The sequence below is a fragment of the Pipra filicauda genome, unplaced genomic scaffold, assembly GCF_003945595.2.
Source record: "Pipra filicauda isolate LSUMZ 115617 unplaced genomic scaffold, ASM394559v2 scaffold80_size11013439_pilon, whole genome shotgun sequence".
NCBI lineage: Eukaryota > Metazoa > Chordata > Aves > Passeriformes > Pipridae > Pipra > Pipra filicauda.
In genome coordinates, this window is record NW_024104987.1 from 9,145,459 (window position 1) to 9,166,635 (window position 21,177).

At 37.8% G+C, this 21,177-nt stretch overlaps 1 protein-coding gene across 1 annotated transcript in view; it reads right to left on the bottom strand.

Moving 5' to 3' along the window:
* B3GNTL1 (UDP-GlcNAc:betaGal beta-1,3-N-acetylglucosaminyltransferase like 1) overlaps positions 1-21,177 on the bottom strand; it is a 112,693-nt gene that overhangs the window by 82,316 nt on the left and 9,200 nt on the right. Inside the window, exons 4-5 of the mRNA XM_027715657.2 lie at positions 20,375-20,439; positions 11,194-11,259 (exon numbers count right to left, since the gene is read on the bottom strand). Of these exons, the coding sequence (XP_027571458.2) occupies positions 11,194-11,259; positions 20,375-20,439 (131 nt within the window). The remainder of the gene's footprint in view (positions 1-11,193; positions 11,260-20,374; positions 20,440-21,177) is intronic.

Genomic DNA, 21,177 nt, shown 5'->3' on the forward strand with positions numbered 1-21,177 from the left:
CATTCATTATCTGGACAATAGAACATTGTAATCCACACTTAGCAATCTTATACTTGTTTCATATATAGAATTAAAGAAAGAGAGGGGAAAAAGGATTGATATACTTAACACTTTACTAAAATGTCTTCCATAATAGTGGCTTTAAGTTTGCTTTTCCTTAAATTACCTAAATGTGCTATGCACACACATATCTAAAGTGTTTCCTTCCAAAAGGCTTTCTAATTATTCCTCAAATCTATTCTTTTACAAGCAAATTGAATTTCTGTCTTCACTCCTCCTCCTCATTCCAAAAACCAAACCTACACAACAACCTGGCAATTCCTTCCTTTACAAGCAAAGGAACAAAGCAGCCATGGTTGGTGTTCTTGGTGGCCTTTCACTGCATTTTCACAGAGGAACCAAACCCATCAGCAGGACACATAAAAGAAAGGACCTCCCTCCTGCAGGAGATGGTATAATAAAGCATCATTTAACCACCTTCTTTATTTATAATGGCATCACATCAAAATACATAAAATACAGAATTACTGCTTGTTCCTGGGAACAGCTGCATTTTAACCTTGTAACACAACAGGAAAATAGCTACAAACACATAACAAAGTCACCACACTGCAAGAGGCGAAATGTTTGCTCTCCCCTCTGCCCTAAGACCTCCTGCTTGCTTTCCATTTTCAGGACCAACACCACTCAAGACCACTTTTGGCATCATCTTAAGAGCTTTGTTTTACAGACAAATCCTAAAATTGTGGCTATGCAATCAAATTTATTTCTAGATCTTCAGCCACACACATTCCACACCTTTCTGCTCTTTAGCTGCGCTATTTCTCTCCCAACAGGACTCTCACTCATGACTGGGATTTTTGTCTTATGGTTGCAAGATAAACACCACCAACCTGAGTCTTTGATACAGGATCTGTAAAGCCCAGCTCATGTAACCAGACAATGAAAATCAGATTATTTAGAGTAAAACCAGCTTCCTCCAGCTCCCCTGTGTAAGGTGTGGCAGCAGAAACAACTGCACACTGATCCACATTTCCTCAGTGTCTCACAAAGCATTTATATTCATTCAGTGAATATTTCTTCTTGGCTCCTAAATTGAAGTGAAAGTTTTCTCACTGTTGCCTCTTTCATAACTTTTAAAATACTTTGATAAAAATCTTTCTGGCTTATTTTACACCCATTCAGACCTTCCAGAAAGCACAAGGAACTCCATATTATAAATATGCTTTTCAGTATTTTGAGAATCAGTTTTTATGCAAAAATATAGTTCAGCCAAGTTTCAACTTTTTGATCTAATTAGACAAGTTTATTTGTATTATTACAAATGCCAACTGTATACTGGCACACACCTGTACCAAGATTAAACTATGTAATATATACAACAAATACAATACATTTCTTATTCCAACTGGAAACTTGCTGAAGTGCAGTATTAATATTCCTTGTATAGGAAGCAGTAACGTGACCCATGAACAAAAATTGTTTCTGGCCCATAGCAAAGGACTGTGGCAGTTCATGGAAAAGCAAAACTCATCAGGAGAGAAAATCATGACAGTCCTTTCTTCTACAACAGCAGATGATGTAATCTGCTTTCTAGACAGACAATTACTTTTTTAATGTATTTAAGGTGACTTAGAGTTTATTCAGCTATTTATTTAATTGCAATCAGCATTGGCCTCTCTGGAAAAAATATAGAAAAGAATTTATACTTTATTGCAGCAAGAGACAGTGATAGGAAAGAATAGTAAGAGCAATAGTGGGTTTGTCTTAACTGCCAACAAACACATTTGCTGAAAGGCCATACAAGTAAACTTTAAAAATATAAACAGCTTAAAATGAGCTTTGTAGGAAGAAGTGGGCAAATATTCCACCAGTAGCTGCCAACCCTCTCTTGATGGTCTCAGACAGCCTAAGATGTCAAAATAACATTACAGGTCTATGTTTAAGGACCTGTAATAACTCTCCCACTTCACATAATTAGGAGTGGAGTTAATGAATCATATCTAAATAAGATTATCAGAAACAATATCACAGTTATGTACTTTATGGCACTACATTTAAAACATTTTCAGGAGTTAGAGAACTATAAAGCCAATCCAATATGACAATGATACAATTAAAACAGTACAAATAACAATATAAAATAAGGTTTCTCCATGAAACAGTTGCTCTAAGCTGGTCAGAGAACCCTGGGTTAGCCATGATATCTGAAATATAGATTTAATGAGCACATTCAATAACTTGTTGATTAATACAAAGCCCTGAGGAACTAGGCAGGATTACTAAATACATCACTAAATGGCACTATGAGCACACACAGTCACAGTTGTGTGAGTTACAAAATTGTTCCCCTGAAACACAAGATTATTTCAGTCCCACATCTGATAGGTACAAACCCCAGCACTCTGTACCAACAGCAGAGGCTGGTTTTAAATGCAATATTCAGGTGGAGATGCTTCTTATTTTCACCAATTTAAGGTTTTTAAGTTTCCCCTTGCACATACAAATGGAAAAGGAAGCAGGTGAGAGGAAACAAAGTTGAAATGAGTTGACAGTAATTAAAACCAACTCACTTTCTGCAGATGTGGCACTTTTGGGTTTTTTAATCACTACAACTTCCTTTACCACAACCTTTCTTATTCAGGAGGCAGCCTATGGGTCAGAACTCTCCCGTTGTACTCAAGAGGAAAGGAGGATGAAATATTAATTAATTAGTCTCCAGTTTTATACCAGTATTTTCCATCCTTGTTTTATAAAAAGAGGAAATGAACAAAGACAGGCAAAAAACATAAACTCTCCATAAGGCAGTAGGCACTGGGTGAATAAACACATGGGAGTCCTTCATATAACAGGTCTTACTTGAAGGAACCTAACCTTAAGTTTTGTTTTTTTTTAATTGAGCAACCACTACTGATACTGAAACAGGTATTGGGAAAATATGCATTTTAGCATGAAAAAATCCACAGCTTTCCTGTACAAAACTAATGCAACTTTCAAAGATTATGTAAAGTAGAAGAGTTTCTTCTACACTCCAAGGAAGAAGGTGCAGTGTTGAGTTTCATGTTAGAAATATGACAGAATGATAGAAAGCTCCTCTTAGAAGAGAACATAATTAGCTACTTAGTGAAGATTTAATTAGAAGCATCATAACATCTGATCCTAGATAATGTTCTGTAAGAAAGACTATGCAAATAACAAGTGATATAGGAAGGATTATCTCTAGGGCATGACACCTTTTTGCCCAATAAGTCTGTTTATGGGTGCCCACAGAGAGAAAAATCCTAAACTAAAGAGCTAATAAGAGTTATTTACGTTATCCTGAATGTTTAAGACAGCTTTAGTTAACCAAGCCTACATCTTGATGTGTAAAGGAAAGGTAGATGCCACCTCTGCTCTCCCTAAACCCTGCTTATTTTTGTTCTAGTCATTTCCACACAGCAATTTCCTTTAAGAAGGATTTAGTGATCATCATTTAATGCAATGAAAAAAAGAAAAATAAACAAAAGGAATAGTTTTATGTAGTTAAAATCTTTCCAAAATTATATACTGGGGGAGGAAGGGAGTAAAATGTATTTCCTCTCCCTTTCATTTCCAAAGCAGGAAACTGTTCTTCAAAACACCCAATTTGCATTAGGTGTAAATACACAAAACACACCCTGGTGTATTTAAAGCATGTCTTAAAAATTATAAAATATGTTGATGGTGCTGGCTCCCCAGAGAATCCTTTAGGTCAGATGAATATCCATTTCCACAGATGTTCTTATCTTGGAGCAATCCATATTTAAGAACACCTGTTAAACATCCTCCTTTGACACTGGTTCAAGTCCAAAGTCCACGAAAGGATGTTACACGTTTATTTTCAGCACATAAAAAGAGAGTAATTAAAAGCCAAGGAAGTCTGGATTTTCTTCAGTGAATGTATATGAAAAACAAGAAGTCAAAAGGTGGTGTAATCAGAACGAGCCCAGCTGTGACTGACACACGAAGATTTAAAAGGATGTTGTCGCTCATGTGAAATCACGAAGTATGAATATGACACTTTTGGGAAAACTTCGAGATACTACAGTAAATCTGTAGATAATACAGCAAATTAAATGAGTTTCAGAAGTCCTTTTTGAGTAAGGCCAATATATTGATAACAAGCTCAGGCAGGAAAAAGCACCAGGCCTCAGAAGCCCTCGTTCAAAATCTGCCACCTTGGGATAAACAAGATCCAAAGACTCAACCTCTGTATTAAGGCAAGTGCACATGCAATTGGAATTAAATAAACTCTTCAGATCCTGTCAAGATGCTTCCAGAACCAGTCCTTCACATAAGGCTTAAGAACAGTCAAAAAGAGCAATGTGTTTGCACTATTTCTGTTTTAAACATGATTTCTCCTGTCTGGAGCTCCACAAAGTACGATTTTAATAGTTATCAACAGAGCAAAATGCCTGAGCACAAGGAGGAGGGGATCTTGATTTTTAAACATTTTATGCTTCAGACAGAGTTTAAGAAATTAAATATGCTGAAAGTATTACAATCAGACATTTGTGAATATCAAACTCCAGTAATCACGATCGTTTGATGGGGTTATTGGCATGTGGAAGCCATATTAAACACAAATTTAATTACCCAGTGGTGTAAGTTGGGATGTTTCCCATTTGGGATATTTGATTAAATGTAGAACAGACTTAAGACTGACACTGTGACTTTGAAAATGCGCTGTGGTTTTTCAGAAATACCAAGTTAAAAAGAATCTTTAAGGAAGCTGCCTAATAAAAAGCAAAGACACAGCAGAATTCCAGTGATATACATGGAAAGGCACAACTAATGAAAAATACTCTCATATTGTCAAAGAAAGAATGTCCATATTCTTCAGTGCAGAGAAAGAAAAGGAATCATATTTTTTCCTCTTAAACATACTCCACTGTCACCATTTCAGAACAAAACCTTTGCACAACTTCTGCTCTAGTTTCTACCCACTATACCAAAAGAAGATTATTGAAATACTACAGGTAATTTTTAAAAATACTTAATGACAATTTCCTGAAGTCATAACTATAAATATTTTTAGAAGTACCTATACTGGGCAGCCTTAATTTGGAGTTACATTTTCCACAAGCTGGAGAAAAATGTTAAAGACTTGGTACTTTGATTACAGTGTGCACTATAAGGGAAGTGAGTATAAAAAGTTCTACTGACCAGAATAGTTAAGACTGGTTCATGAGAATATTTCTCTGGACATCTTTTTTCTCCTAAATCAAAACTTAACTGATGTTTGACAATCAACAACTGCATTTATTCACCTCAGGAATGTAATCTCATTTTCCATTCTGTCTATACCAAAGATGGACCAGAGCCTCTTCAGATCTACTCAGCCCATTTAGTGGAGCAAATTCCTACTAACAGGGTTACACAAACAAATTTGATCTATTCATCATTCAAGACATGACAGTACTGAATTAATTTCTCTTTTATAGCTGTTGTATGAATTAATGCTTATATTAAAGCTAAACTCTAGAGGCAGTGCTTGCTGGGACGTGCCTGGGCAACACACACTGATCTGTCTCAAACATGCTGAGTAAGGGACTCACAAGGAGAGCTGATGCAAATTAACTCAGGAGAAACAAAGATTATTTAAGTTCTACACCACGGAGATTTTAATCAACTTCATGTCCAAATGAAACCGTTTATCAGCATCAAATCTGCTAAGCCACAAGTGGAAGACAAAACAAACCAAGGGAGATTGGTAAAACCCGGACTTGAGTGTAAGACACAACGAGGGAAGATCATCAACAACCTTTAACTTGTTGCACATAGGAAGGATGGAATTTAAATGGAGGTAGAGAGAGGTAATACTCGACATTATGTACTTATGTTTAATGACAGTTTAATAAAACTTCAAACATGCTTTTTGTCTTTTCACACCACAAAATTACACACAAGACACTACTTACCTGCTTTTGCAGTCCAGACTAAAACACTGTCTAATTTAAGTAGAGAAAAGGTAATAAAATCCCTCAGGAATAAAGGCTCAGACTACAGAACAATGTTGTTGACCACTTCCTTGTGACAGCAGATGAGGGATGGCAAAGCACAGGCATTTCTACATGTGCAGTTACACACCTGGGATGGGATGGAAACAGTTGTCTGGATGTTTTTTCCACTGGTTGGGTACACAATGTCTAAACTACTCAGCAAAACAAGTCACTTGGAATACATTATTTACATCCAGTGCTCTTTTGTGTACAAAATAATCCAGCGCACACTCTGACTGTAAGAACTGCTCTGACAGTGCAAGACAATGTATGGGAACTGGTCCAGACTACCTACAATTCCCTCCCTCCCCACCTCCAGGGATAAGAGCTACATCCACAATATGGAACTGAGAGATGATGTAAGAATGTCAGTGAATCTTTTTGCACTCAGAACAAAACAAAGCTCGATATTTGTTAAGCCATTCCCCCAGGACTGCTCTCACAGATTAACTCCTATAAAAAAACCTGTGTATTGTCAATGCAAAACCAGTTGAAATTGTCAATCTTTAAATCAGATCTCATTATCACAGTAGCCATATAAACACCGAGAATGCTGATCTTAAAATTCTGTTCCACCTCAACATCTACTTCATGTACCACTAAAACTGTATTTTAATGAAACGTGTAAGAAGGAATCCACTCACTTTATTGTATACTTTTTCTGTTGCTACTAGAAGCAAACCTTTACTTGCAATTTCAGGTATTGATTTAAATTCATAAGGTGGAAGGTAAAAGGACTGACATAATCAAGAATCAACTGGATCTGATCACTTTAGTCACAAGAAAGTAAAATGATTCAAACTAGTGCCCAATAAGCAATAGGGAAGGCAAGTCAGGGAGAGGGGAAAAAACAGTCTTTCTTCTTTCTAACATATAACAGAAATGTGTGAGAGGTCCAGACAAGCAGAACAGCACAGGGTACAGTGACACTTCAAAAACTTTATTAGATTATGACTTTCAAAATAAATTTTAAAAGTGTGCTTCCAGACCAAGAGAAAAAAAAAACCACCTTAATTTCTAAATGTAGTTAATTTGTGAGGTTCAGCAGGGGTGGGAGAGAAACAGTCAACACCTTTGGCCCAGATGTGCCTTCTACAAAGGACCAGCTCATTTCTCTCCTTCATTTGCTCATTTCTCCAACTCATTTGCCCATTGCACAGTATTTGTTTCCAGCTCTCCCAGAGGCAGGTGAACAGGTCTGTGAGCCACTAGTGCCAGGCATTGTTGGAGTGCACTCCTTCCAATCATCCATCTCAGAGTCACATTAACCATCAAAGATATGCAGAATTCAGTCAGTTGGTTAACACAGGCAGATAATGCAACAGATAAAAATGGCCTCAGGCACTGCAACTCTTGCTCCAAACCCAAGCTGCAGAATATGCCAAAAATCTGCTTTAGAGATGCAAAATAGTGAGAATTTCTCATTGAAGAAATGCAAATGGTATATTCACTTTTCTTTCACATGCCTAGGTATCCTAGAGGTTTGAGACAGAGCCTGTATTTTCACAACAAAAAGAAAGGTGATCCTTGTCACACTGGTACTGATTCACCTCTTATTCAGCCAGTGAAAACAAAAGGAAATAATGTTTTTATCTCCACTACACACATTCTGATTCCAGCTGTTGTTTCCTCACTGAGGTAGGAGACAGTCAGGAAAAGTTCAGCTACTTTATAAGCAATTCTGCTGAAAGAAACACAAAAACTTGAAGCCACATGCTGCTCATGTGCAAAGTCATATTGTGGGGGACAATATACTCAAATAAAGGGTGGTGAGAGAAAGAATAAAGTTACACCACACCCAGCAGACAATAAACACCAAAGGTTGGTAGTCATTACATTATCAATAGACAGGATGATGTCCCTAAGTTTTCCAACTGCTAAAAGCAGGGATTCACACTGAGCTAGATATTTCTTAAGCAGAACTTAAGAATTTGTAGTGTAAATACTCAGAGTCTCAAAAACTTATGTCTTCTGAGAGCTTCTATTTATAGAATCCCTGTCAACAGGACTTGGAGATGATGTGAAATAATCACCAGAGGACAGGATGACAGCAGTCCTGGAGAGCTGCTTTTAATAAAAAGCACAATGTATTAGTCATTTGTCTTTTGAGATCCCAAATCCTCCACTCTAAACTTACCAAGGACAAAACAGTTCCACCCTTTGAGATTTTTTTTTTTTTAAAGTCTTCCAGATAAGAGCAGCTTAAGAGAATAGAAATTACCTTGCTCTTTAAAGCACAGTTATGTAGTCTATGATAGAGGAAATGAGACACAAAGGTTCAGGCTGCTGCAGGGTTCCCCCTGTCATGTTCCAGCACCTGAACCAGGGGACAAGCTTCTTGCTTTTTCAGAGATAGAGACACGTGTTTCCTTGAAGAACAACTCCTTGGGGAGTATCCCAGAGGCATCTGATACCTTTGGTTCTGCTGTTTAATAACCAGGCTTCAAGTCAGGGTAAGGCAATTTGCATTTAAGAGTTGCACAAAAGAAGAAGAACCTCGGGGATTAGTTTGGATCTGGGAGATTTCTCTTGGTGGAGGAAGCTGGAGACTTTTCCTACCTGTAAATCTATAGCAGTAACAACAGTAGACTGAAGCCTCTAATATTATAGCCCAGTCTTCAAATCTGACTCCCAGTAACAATCAGCAGCCTCAGGATTAGGAATAAAATTTCTGAACATACACTGAGATTACATAAAGTCAAAAATCCAGGTCAGAAAAAGTTGCAAAACAGTGGAAAGTCCAAGTCTGCAAATTAGAATTTCAGGAACAAACCAAAAAAGCTCACTGCTGCTTCACGGACATTTCTCAAGCTTCTGCTTTTTTTTTTTTTTTTTTTTTTTTTTAAAACTTTTATTTTTGCTTTTTTTTTTTGCCCCTCCACCTACTCTGCCTTATCAGACTGACTGAAGCTATGGCCACAACTTCAAATACAGAACAAAACATTCAAACACACCCAGCCATCTTCCAAGGCCAGAAAACTGAATGGCACAATTATTCTGAGGGCAGCAGAGAGATCATTCTTTTAAGAACACCATTCCACCCTGACATGGGTCAATAGACTTGTGACAAGAAGATCAACTTTTCTCAAAGTTCTGTCAGAACTTTAGAGGGGCTCTGGACCAAACTAATCCATTTGCTCATTAGAAAGAGCTGGATGTGTTTCCTTTTCTCCTTCAGGCCTCTGAATCAGAGTTCTGCAAAATACAACAATAACCCAGGTTATACCTCCCATAGGCATTACAAACATTTCTACACCTGCAACAAGGAAAATGTCCTGGGTCTGGCAGAGATGGAGTTAATTTTGCCCACGACAGCCCTCCCAGTGCTGTGTATTGGTAAGTGGAGAGGTGTTGGTAACACTCTGCTGCTCTGGCTCCTGCTGGGCAGTGCTCCCACAGCAGGGATGCCCCTCCAGCATTCCCCCCTCTCCAGCAGGCTGGGGGTGGGGAGGGGACACAGTCAGGACAGCCAACCCAAACTGACCAAAGGGATATTCCTCTGCTTTTGCTTTTATTAAATTGCCTTTATCTTGACCCTGCAGTCTTTTCCATCTTGTCTTCTCCCACCACCCCGTCCTGCTGAGAGGAGTGACACAGTCCAGCCAGGGCCAGCCCACCACAAGTACTGCAACAGGACCACAAGTTTAGGTGAGTTTAGAAAACAGGAATAACAAGTTAGTCCTGTTTAGAACAGACCCTTCAGTCTACTCAGGCCCTCCTTATTACTTGTTTGTCATTTAATAGTTCACACTGAATGTTGTTGGGCAGATTATAAACAAAACAGTTGAAGGGTGTTCTAAGCAGACTACAAACTGCTCAGTTGAATTTAGTCTAATTTAAGAAAGTCTTCATATACAGCTATAGATGCCACATAAGCAAGAAATAGGATAGCTCTTGAAACTAATTTCCATAAAACAAGCTTACTGGATCAACTTGCCTCTCCGGTTTTTTTGGCATTTGGCTGCGGGATTACATTAACTGATCGCTATCAGAACAAAAACAACTTTCGATTTATCATTTTATTATGTTCATAATGTGAGTTAGGTTAACTGCTACTCAGGCAGTACCAAAACTGTAATTTAATAAATTACATCGTAAGGATTATCAGATTTCGAAGAGCCTGCTGCAGGTGGTGGGATGAGCAGGTTCACAGCCCACCACCGAGCAGCAGGTTGTTTGGCAGACATTCCTCAGCTGAAATGACTACAATCATCTCTACTTTGAAGCAAGAGTGTTTTGGAGGAAAAGTTCAAAAGGTGTTTAATTCCCAGACAGTGATAATCCTAAAACTGTCTGTTTTGTTCAGAGACCTGCAGGAAATACCTACTTGACAGATCAAGTCAATTGACCTTCCCTTTCCAGACACCTCTTGCACATTGAAATAACTTTCACAGGAGGAAATGTCAGAGATGTGCAAACAATAAGGCTGATTTTGCTGAAAATGGCTGATAGGAACACAAACTCGGTTTTCAAGTTTATAAAGGAATATCTATATCAATAACATGGAGAAATAAAGTTAGAGCCTTAACAAATTATTTACATATATATTTAGGTAAGTAGAGCATATACACAAAGTCTCTCTAACGAACACTGACTCTAATCACAGAAAATCATTTAAAATCAAAAGCATATAGATCAGAGAAGAACTATTTCACAGTGTTTCCAAGAGTTTATTTCACAGGAATAAAGAATGGCCTTCTAATACTGTTTTCTTTTGCAGGCAGACATAGGGAGAAACACCATCTGAACTGTAGGCCAATTTTTCAGTAATAACAAACCCATACATTCCCCATGGTTTATAGTCTCTCAAATATTAAAACCAGATAAACCATAGCTGTAGCCAGTCTTTTGCAGCTTTTCACATGACTTAAGCTACATAAAAAGAGCATTCTCCTTTAGATCACAGACATTAGCCAAACCTGTATATTCCTTTGCAAAAGAGTATCACTGTTATAATGAGATCTGGTTTTCTGAACAGAGAAAATAAAAAGAAGAAGAGAAGTTCAATCAAAGCTCCTATTCAGTGCAAGGATTAAAAATAAAGGAAAAGAATAAACTAGTTATTGCTTTGCCTCTACCAACCCGACTGTGAAATTTTCATATCCTTTTAAAGATGTATCCGGAACTCTGTAAAAGAAAAACCCACAAATACACACAAGAAAAAAGTACTCACACTGTTTGGGTGTTGAATGGCAACTTGGTGCTGCAGCCTAACCCGCTGTGGCATCATCACATCATCCTGGAATAAATAGCACACTGTTACTGAACATAAAAAGGGTCACAGTACAGTACTGACACACAGCAGAATATGCTCCTAAATTAACATCATTTTACTGGCTTGCAGTCAGAAATGCAAATGGAACAGATATTAAGAACCTTCACACTTTTCAGGGATTAAACTCAGGGCTGCTCAAGCTGGAAGTGATCAAAACTATGATGTGACAACGGCGCTGGGATCTCAAACACACGTCGACAGCACCCACACATTTATTTCTCAAAAACTCACCAACTCTTGCACAACTCCCAGAGCAGCACTGGCAGTGTCAGCACAGGGAACTAATCTTGATTAAAACCTTGATTTGAGCCACCTCAGCAATACAAGGAAATGTTCTCTTTAGTCTGGCTGTACCTTGTTTCATTGACAGTGACCAGCCTTCGGTGTCTAGATCTAGAAATATGTCATATATCATGAGCACAGAAACTAGCATTTGTGAAACGATAAAGTTCTACAGAAAAAGGAAAAAAGGAAAGTACCCACACTCTTAAAATGCATCAGCATTGGCACTGGCTTTAAACACACCACCTAGATTTCGACTTCATGTTAGTACTTCCACTTGTAGCATAAAGATCTGTTTTACTTACATACAGAAAGGTTGCTTTTTGAAGAGTTAGTAACCTTGCATACCTTCCCTGGACAGCTAGGAGAGATTCCTTTCAAAATCATATTATTTCCTGTTGAGAATTAAATCCTTTCTAGACCATGATTTTACAGTCTATAAAAACTTTAGCCCAAATTCTCTTCCCTAAATTTAGCCTCCTAAGGTTTCTGACTATATTGTTTTCCATTTTGGTGCCATATTTCCTCCCTTTTAAAGGATCAGACTTTCTTAGATGCTGGTGAAAGCTAACACAGCCTATTTCTTCTTAGAATATTTCCAAATAACTTTATCAGGCAAACATAATTCAAAGGAGCCCTGATTTCCTGTTCAACAGCCTCTCTTTTAACAGTTGGTCACTCTAAGGAAATTCCTACTAAAGCCAAAAACCCCAATATGGAATTTGCAACAACTTTCACAATAAAACTTCCCATCAAATCAACGGCAACAAAAATATATATCTTGGTGCTTAAATATCTCAAGCTTAAAGGGTTGAATGACCTTGACTATAAAGGTGCCACTATAGTTTTATCAAAACAACTCATGATGAAAAAAGTTTTAGAAGTAGATCCAACTATTTAATACAATTCAAGGTTAAAGATAAAACAAATGAATAATAAAACTGACCCTTATCACATCCAAGTTTATAAAAGATGGAAGGAATACATTGCCAAAAGCATTTTTCTGTATTTTGTATTTAGGATATATTTAGTAATAAGCATGACAGCTGTTACTGATTTTGAATGAAAAAACCCTTCTGATTTCTCAACGTCTGTACATGACTTACATCAAAACTACAACAGAATTATTTACCATTTAATCCACTTTATCAATAAGGCACCAGAATTCCTGTACTTATCCTGTACAAATGTTCCAATAAAACCTTTACTCTATTTCCCAGAAGAACCACAATCCTATTGCCAAATACAGAGCTGATTTTTGTAAATTAAAACCTGGTTTGCACATAAGCAATAGGAGATAACTTTTAACTGAGCCTTGTTCACTCCTTTACAAGTAGCTAAAGATTCTTATATGTCTTCTTGTTAAATGTGGAAAAAAAGAGAGAATGAAAAAGAAATCTACCAAAAAGTATGGAATTTCAATGCTTATAACACTGTTACTATAATCTCTTACAAGATACAAAATATGTGCTAAAAGATTCCACTGTTTATGATCCCTCACAACAGAGAGAAATTTAACAGAACTCATACACAGAGGTGGAAAATAATCTTGATTTAAAAATGTTAAATCAGCCTGGAAGGTATTCAAACCAAATTCAAACATCCCATTCCCAAACAGCTCAATGTCATGTTTTCAGCAGAGGACAATTTGACAGGAGTGGCCTCGTTCCCTTAACAAAACTGTGTCATTTTGGTGCCATTGGCAAAACACACATCCACAGATCTGGGTCTCAGGCTATCAGAGAGCATCAGTGTTCTGCAAACTCCAGCTAAAGAGGGGGCACTAGAACCACAAAAATGCCTCTTTTTATTAATACAGCTTTGTTCTCTAATGTTGGAAAACTCTATGAACTCTTATCCTGAATGACCTTTGGGTTTTTTTATAATTTTGTCTTTTTTTTTTTTATTAATAGCTTTACACATCTGCTGCACTGATGTATTGTTCTGTGTTGCTTCCATGTTCATGAAATGAGAAAGAAAGAAGGGGGGAAAAAAAGAATATAATAGTTAAAGGCATAATCTGAAATAAAATAATACAGGAATCAGGCAATGAGGAAGAACAGCAAAAAATACAAGTCACATCCCAGACAAAACTGAGGCACATCAGTCATTCTTGGACTCAGGCTGGGCAACTATGACAGAAAGGCAGCTTCAAAATCCAACTTCAACAGATCCTTCACTATTGATGACTGGACCAAAGTGGAAAACAATATATTTATAGTGAAATCATCCTAAGTAACGTGGATATATTTGAGACCAGTGTTTAAAAACCAAATTAAAGTCTAATGAGTAAAACCAAAACAATTGTACCACAAAACAAGAGCATTTTAAATTTTTTTTCAACTTCAGAGGCCACTGGTAGGAGTGAGAGGCCCAACTATGCACTGTAGTGATAAGAGTTTATGGAATTTTAGCAGCTGTAATACTGGACAATTGAGAAGTTAAAAGTATTTTATCCAGCTGTACATTATGCAATCACAAATACAGTTTTGTTGTATTCATGATATTGAATTCAGAAAACACGTTGCCAGACTTTGGTTTCTACAATTAGAGTTTGGTCGTCTTATTTTGGTTTAAAACTGAGAACAAAACCTCAGTAATTAGACAAACACTTTCAAAATTATTTTTCACTCCTGTCATGTCAGACAGAAAAAAAAGGGCCTATCCAAATGTAGCCAAAAAAGGGAAGTTTATTTAGTTTGTTTCTGTCTCCTAGGTGAGAGTGGGGAAGATAACAATGCCAGCAGTGAGTTACACTGAATATATAATTTTAAAAAACAGAAGTTTAACAGAAGTTTCTACTGAAATTCAATTTTCTCTGTTTACATGGAAGTTTCTAATGGTTGTCCCCTAGCAGATATACAGCAGACAGGATGAAGAGAGAATGAAAGAATGGAAATAACAGGTTTAAAATAAATGCTAGGTAAATGCAAGCCTTCCCTAATCATATACTAGCAATACTGTAGCTAAGCAAGAATGAATCTGTAAAGAAATCTTTTCTCATGTAACCTCACTCAACAAACTTAGCAGAAAAATTTAGAAAAGTCTCAGGTAATAGATGGGTTTGCTGTCACCTAAATATGTTCATCCATGCAAATAAGTCCAAATAGGTACACAGCAGGAAATAAAGCAACAAATAGAAACTTCTCCAGGCACCCAAAATAATGCAGAATGTATAGGAATTTTGGTGATTCCAAACATGCTGCTTCTTCTGCAGGAGGAGAACAGGAGCAGGAGAACAATTTGCTGAAAGAGGAGGAATGAAAAGGAGTTTATTTCACAGGAGAAGGAAGCCGAGGTTTCAGGGGCAGCCCAGATGAGTTTGTGGCAGTGGGGCCGTGACCCCCAGCACCTCCCAGCCCTGTCTGCTCCTGTCCCATCCCACTCACCCTCTGCAGACCTGCCCTGCTCCCGCCGAGTTCCACACCCTCAGCTGGGCTGTTCTCCTTCCAACCTCGGGCACCAGGCTTGATAAAAACACACACAATTTACACTGAGCTAATTGCTTTGTTTCACTTAACTCACATGTTTAGCTGGAGAAAAGGAAAACTAAACCCATAGGCTGAGCTTAAGGACGCTACTCAAAGCTGTTGCTGTTTCAGGATGGGTTTCTTAAATCAATTTGGATAAATTCAAATGACAAGAATTCACTGGCCTCTTCAACCAGGCTGCCTGCACCACACTGAGCTCCACAGTGATAACTTCATGTTTTCCCTTAAAAGTGGGGGGTTCTGAACTTCAGAAAGTAAAACAAAATATACAGCTCAATGTAAAATACACTTTTGGCACCCAAGGGCAAGTTCATAAAAAATAAGACACTAATTGTAGCTCAGTACTGTAGTGCTTTCTTAGGCTCACATTACAGACTCAGCATCACAGGCTTTTCCAAATTCCCTTCGTGTTTGGCTACTCAAAAAAAAATAAATAAAATTGAGACCTGATACCCTCCAGCCCCATAATAACAGCACCTTCTTTCTGCTGCAGTTATTACACGTAAAACACAACCAGTAGAAGCACCAGGAGGAATGTTTCACTCACTGAGCAACAATATGGCATCTCCAAAGTCTTTCAATCCATCAAATGGTCATTCATTTGTGCTGCACCTGCTCAGACCATAGTGAAAATCTTTCTTTGCTATTGTTCAGTTCAGCTCCTTGAACCAGGGAAATGAAAGGTCTGGGACCTCCAAAGCTTGGCCTGTCAGCAGCTCTACCAAAGCAAATACCCTGATTCCCCGAAAGTTCTCCAGGGGCAGGTTTTTAAAACAGCCTCACACTATCAAACTCATCAAATCAGGCACTCTAATGGCACCCACGAGTCACCTGAGACTAATGATCTGTCAGTACTTGCAAAATCATAGGAAAAAAAATACTACTTTTCTGTTTCTGCTCCTGAATTAAACTGAGAAAGAAGGGGACAAGAAAGAAAACACTTCAAAGTTTAAGAAGCTGACTGCACTGACCACCTTTCTATTCTTGAGCATGGCAACAAACAGGTCTACATGGAAGATATACTGGTGTTCCTATGAGCCTCACCATATTTTTATGGAATGTTTTAATTCAGCATCACTACTAGTTGATCAGGACATTTTCAAGGTAGCTCCCACCTCAGTGCATTTGTTCAATAAATGCAGACAATGCCTTTTTATATCTCACTTTTCTGTGGTTATTGGAGTTCACCTTTGATTTTTCTCACAGTTGGGCCACTGAAAATAAAGTGTGTGAGTGTTTGCAACCAAGCAAAAAATAAACTTAGAGAAGAGTCAAATCCTCACTGTCAATTCCAAACACTCCAAACAGAGAGATGTTATGGCAACCAAATCCAGAAGGTTTGCTTCTTCATTTAGGAAACAGAAAATTAACATTGCACATAGCAGATAAAGGCATTTAATCTGTTTTTAGCACAAGCACATCTTTACAGAACAATAAAAGCAAAGATGCCTTCAAGCACTTCTAGTTTGATTTTTTTGGGGCTCATTAGTGATTCAGAAACATGGACAACTCTTCTGGACAGAAAGGGTCTTCTAGTAATGGAGTTCATCACTACATCCACTTATCTGCTATTTGAGTAACAGCTTTATTTCACTTTATTTTTAAATCAGAGGATAAAATTCTCAGGGAATGGCATGTTAACAACAGAAACCACACACATGAAGTCTGATCACTGCTTCATTTCCTAAGCTATACAGGTGTTAATTTGAAAGGGAGAATATTTCAAAAGTTTCTTAGTGCCTGTTATATATATATATATATATATAATTTTATAACAGGCACTATATATATATAATGGCAACTAACAAGAAATCCATGTTTTCAAACCCAGCAGGTTATGGAAACAGTAAAACCAAGCAGCTCTGTTTATAACTGAATGCTATTTTGAAGGCTGAAACATTTAGCTGAGGTCCAACCTCCTTCCTCCCAGACCTTTATCAACAGCCCCTCGAGGAAGTTGGGTTTGAACTTGAAACTCAAGGAACACGAAATTTCACAGCAATTTAAAAATTACCGTTCCCAACTTAAATCACACAAGCAAATCTCACAACCAGAAAGGCTCAGGTCAGCAGCTGCCACTTAAACATGGGAATGTCAAATCCAGTGGTCCTGGATTCACTGTTGGTGAACAAAACTCAGCTGTGTCCCTGTGGCATTTTCAGCTCTTAGTGGTGACACGGTTTAGAGTCACATCTTTGAACTGCCTGAGAATCTCTGGAATAGTGATACACTGCCAACAGAGCCTTTCAAAAGATTAAAACAAGCGTGTCAAGGACTCGAGTGAATATGACTGGCTTTGAAATACTGCAGGTCAAAAAAGGACACATTTTTATATTTCTCCTTTAACAATCCCCAACAACACACTGATTAAACCCGAAAGAATTGGAAACTCCACAGATGATTAAGATGAAATGAAAGCTTGTTCCTTTTTAAAGAAGTACAGTTTTACACAAGTACAGGCATGTTTAAGTGAATGTCAAAGAAAACAGCAGTTCAAAGCAGCAAACAGAATTTTCAGTGTTAGAGTTCTGCTGTGCTGCAACTGGGGAAATGCTTGTAACAAAGATGGCATGACCCCAGAGAACTGACAAACTACAGCTACAGCACAATGAAACTGGTAGATAAAGTCATAACTGCAGACAGTTTTAGGAGAGTAAAGCTAACACTGAAATATTTTGCATAATTAGATCTCATTTCCTGATACTATAAATGTTAAATATGAAAAATTTGTGAAGTATCTTCAATTTTTCTACTTGTTTTCCCAGCAGGGAAAAAAATGCCTCAGTAGCTTAGAGGTGAAATCTGTAAGAACAACCATGGCAAAAAAACTGCACAATGGCTGTTAGTCAAACAGCTGCCACTTCATACTAGAATGGGCTGATCAAATTCTGACAGTTCTGAGCTCTGCAACCTTTTTTTTCCACATTTCTTCCCAGTTTGTTGTCCTCACAAATCTGTGTTGAGAGACATAACACAAGCAGCTTGACTCCAGCTGGAATGGCAAGCAAAACAGTCTCTCTGGAGCCAGTACTTCCAAAGATGCTCCCACATATGTTCCTACATCCTTTTACTCTGAGAAGACAGAGTAATGCACAAAGAGCCACCGTGTATTTCTCCACCTTTATGCAAAATCCCCATTCCCAGCCCCGTTTTCTCTCCACATCCACCTACAGCAAACCTGAAGCTGTGGCTGCACTTCTGAAGGTCAGTTCCCTGGCCCTGCTGCAGCACATTCCAGAGGGCTGATATCAGCATTCCTTCCTAGAGAGCTGGATACTGGATTGGTGAGTGCAATGAAGAAGGTAGGTGGTGTGTGGAAGCCGAGTTGTTAAACAGCTGGCAACATCTGTGTTTCAGCATTTATCACACAACATTGACCAGCTACAGCCAAAACATTGAGCAATTTTTAGACTTGGAGCAGTTTCCACAGTCATTTTATTTCCTCCGATCTGTTTTCAGCAAAAAGAATGCTAGTCACAGGGACAGACAGCAGAAAATGCATTTAATTAATGCAAATTATTCATTAATTTTGATATTTCTTTTGCATCGAGATTAAGCTTCTGATAGTTCAGAATGCCTCTGTTTTGAAGCAGAAATAAAAGTGCACAGAACAGAAAATCTTTGTAACTCCTCCCAAGCTTATCCACACTGTAAGTCATAAAATTCTCAACTCACCTCAAGTAGATCTTAATGATATTAAATATAAGTTTATGCTAATGATAATATTGCAGAAATACAAAATTATTATTCCTTATTACATTCCTTAGTAGTTGTAATTTGTTTCCCTGATGTTTTGTTTTCCTGCATAGTTAGCCAGCAAACAGAAACAACACAGCAGCATGAAGATGTACACCACTTGGTAAATAACAAATGTAGAATTCTGAAGATATCACTGTAAAAATATGAATTAATTTCATTTAGAGAATTTAATTCTCTAGCTTGTTGCTTGTGATTTACAAACAATTAGACCTGTCTGGATTGAAAAGAAAGACTAACCTATAATTTGCCTCAGTAGATTATTTTGAGATAGAAGATATGAAGCTCCATGGGACAATGGTAGACTAATTTCTCATTCATGTACATGTGGACTCAATTAATTTCAGTCAACATAAGTACATATGTAACTCATACAGACTGCCTGGAATGCCCCCTGCAATGTGGGGTCTGTCCAAGCCTGGAATACCTGAGCTTTGGAAATCATAAGATCTGGGGTTTTTTTCATTTTAGATATATAAACAGCCTCACTGACTCCAAACACAGGAGAGTTAAATCATTTGTATAGACAAAATGACACTTGGCTTTGTGTCTGCCCAAGTAAAGCAAAAAGAACTTGATCCTGAGTTCATCCACCCCAGCACAACTGGCATCACTCCAATTACTTCCTGGCATAATTTATGAGGTCCCTCCACTCTTCCATGACCTGCCCAGTCAGGTGACCAAAATCACATCAGTGGCTTTTGTGTTCCTCTTTCCTCAGCACACTTTGTTTATGAAATGGACGCTGATGCTCAGTGCTGGAGAGGAAATATTTACTTTTTGGTGTCTGTGAAAGCGACCTTTTCAAACCCCAGTAACTTCACCTTCCATAAACTTATATACAAAAATTTACATGAAATACACTCTGTAAAACAAACAAACACACACACACACTCCAACCAACAAACTATTAAATGAGGACAAATTCAAATAAACACATTTTACAAGGCACACTGAGCACAGTAATAACTTAACAAAAGCAAGAATAAAGGCCAAGAAAGCCACCTGCAAAATGTAATTTTTCATATGGTACAAGATATTTCAGTTGCATTTCCTTGGGTCAGCAGAATAGTACCTCTTAACCACGTCCTGCAACAGTATACTGAATAATTCACAGAATTTTAACACATCAAGCCCGATCCTTATCTCTGGGTTTTTGAGCTGAATGGCTCCACAGAAGGTATCCCACAAAGGACTGGGAAAAAAAATTCAAGATGGAAGGTGAGACCTCTCCTGCTTTGCATCAAAAAGCCACAGATTAGCTCTTAGTTTCAATACAATTTTCTGTAGAATGTGGAAAAGAAAAATCCTGAAAACACCTAAATACCAACCTGGTCCAGCCCTGCTCACACCAGCCTGTGGAATCTGATATAATCAAAGAATGGTGTGAGGCTTTCTACAGGTTGGAAGATAACTTTGGAGCTATAAATAGTAACCAGCACATTTAACACCCAAACACCTTTAAACAGCTTGTCAAACAATTAACAACTACGCTAAAACCAATAAAATTATACCAACAAAACCAAGTTAGACAAAATGAGTTAACTTACTGAATCCAGAAAGCAGAGATAGGCTCCTGAGCTCTGAATTACTGCTTGATTTTTAGCAAATCCAACTGTTGAGAAAACAAAGGTAAATTTATGGGGTAGTTTTTACCATTGTATTTTTTTAAATCTTACTACTGTCAGGAACAGATGAAAGAAAATACGAGAATCGGTATCACAGAAAGTCCACAATTTTTCCATATTTAAAACAAGGTAATTTGTAAATATTTGAATAGGATGCCTACTTCAGTCTTCTTCTCTGAGTGACTATCAGCATCCTACCATCAAGCAGAATTAGAATACTTTTGCTGGCCCTCCATAAAGATATAATGTGTAATACATGTCTTGAGAAGTCCAGCTGTTTAGGTTTCACATCCAGAACATCAGGTCATGGAATCCCAGAATGATTTGGGTTGGAAGGAACTTAGTTCCATCCCCTGCAAAGAGCAGGTGCTGAAAACCCTTGGCTGTATAAACATTCACCTTTAAAGTCATAACAAATACCAACAAATCATAAAAGAGGCAGAGAAAGATCCAGAAACTGCTGTTCTTCCCATCAGGGGGACAGGTCCTCGGAAGGACTCAAAAATTAAGTTCTGTTCTGTGATGCTTGTTAAATATAAAGTTTGCAAACACAAAAACTTTAAGTGCCCTTTGTAATGCAGAGGGGAGCCAAAGCAGGACTGATTAGATATACACAAGGAGCACAAAGCTAATTTATACCATAACATCAAATACATCTGCAAGGCAGGAGAGATTACCTGGGATAATTTCTGCTGGTAGACAAGGTCTACCTAAGAACATTCTGA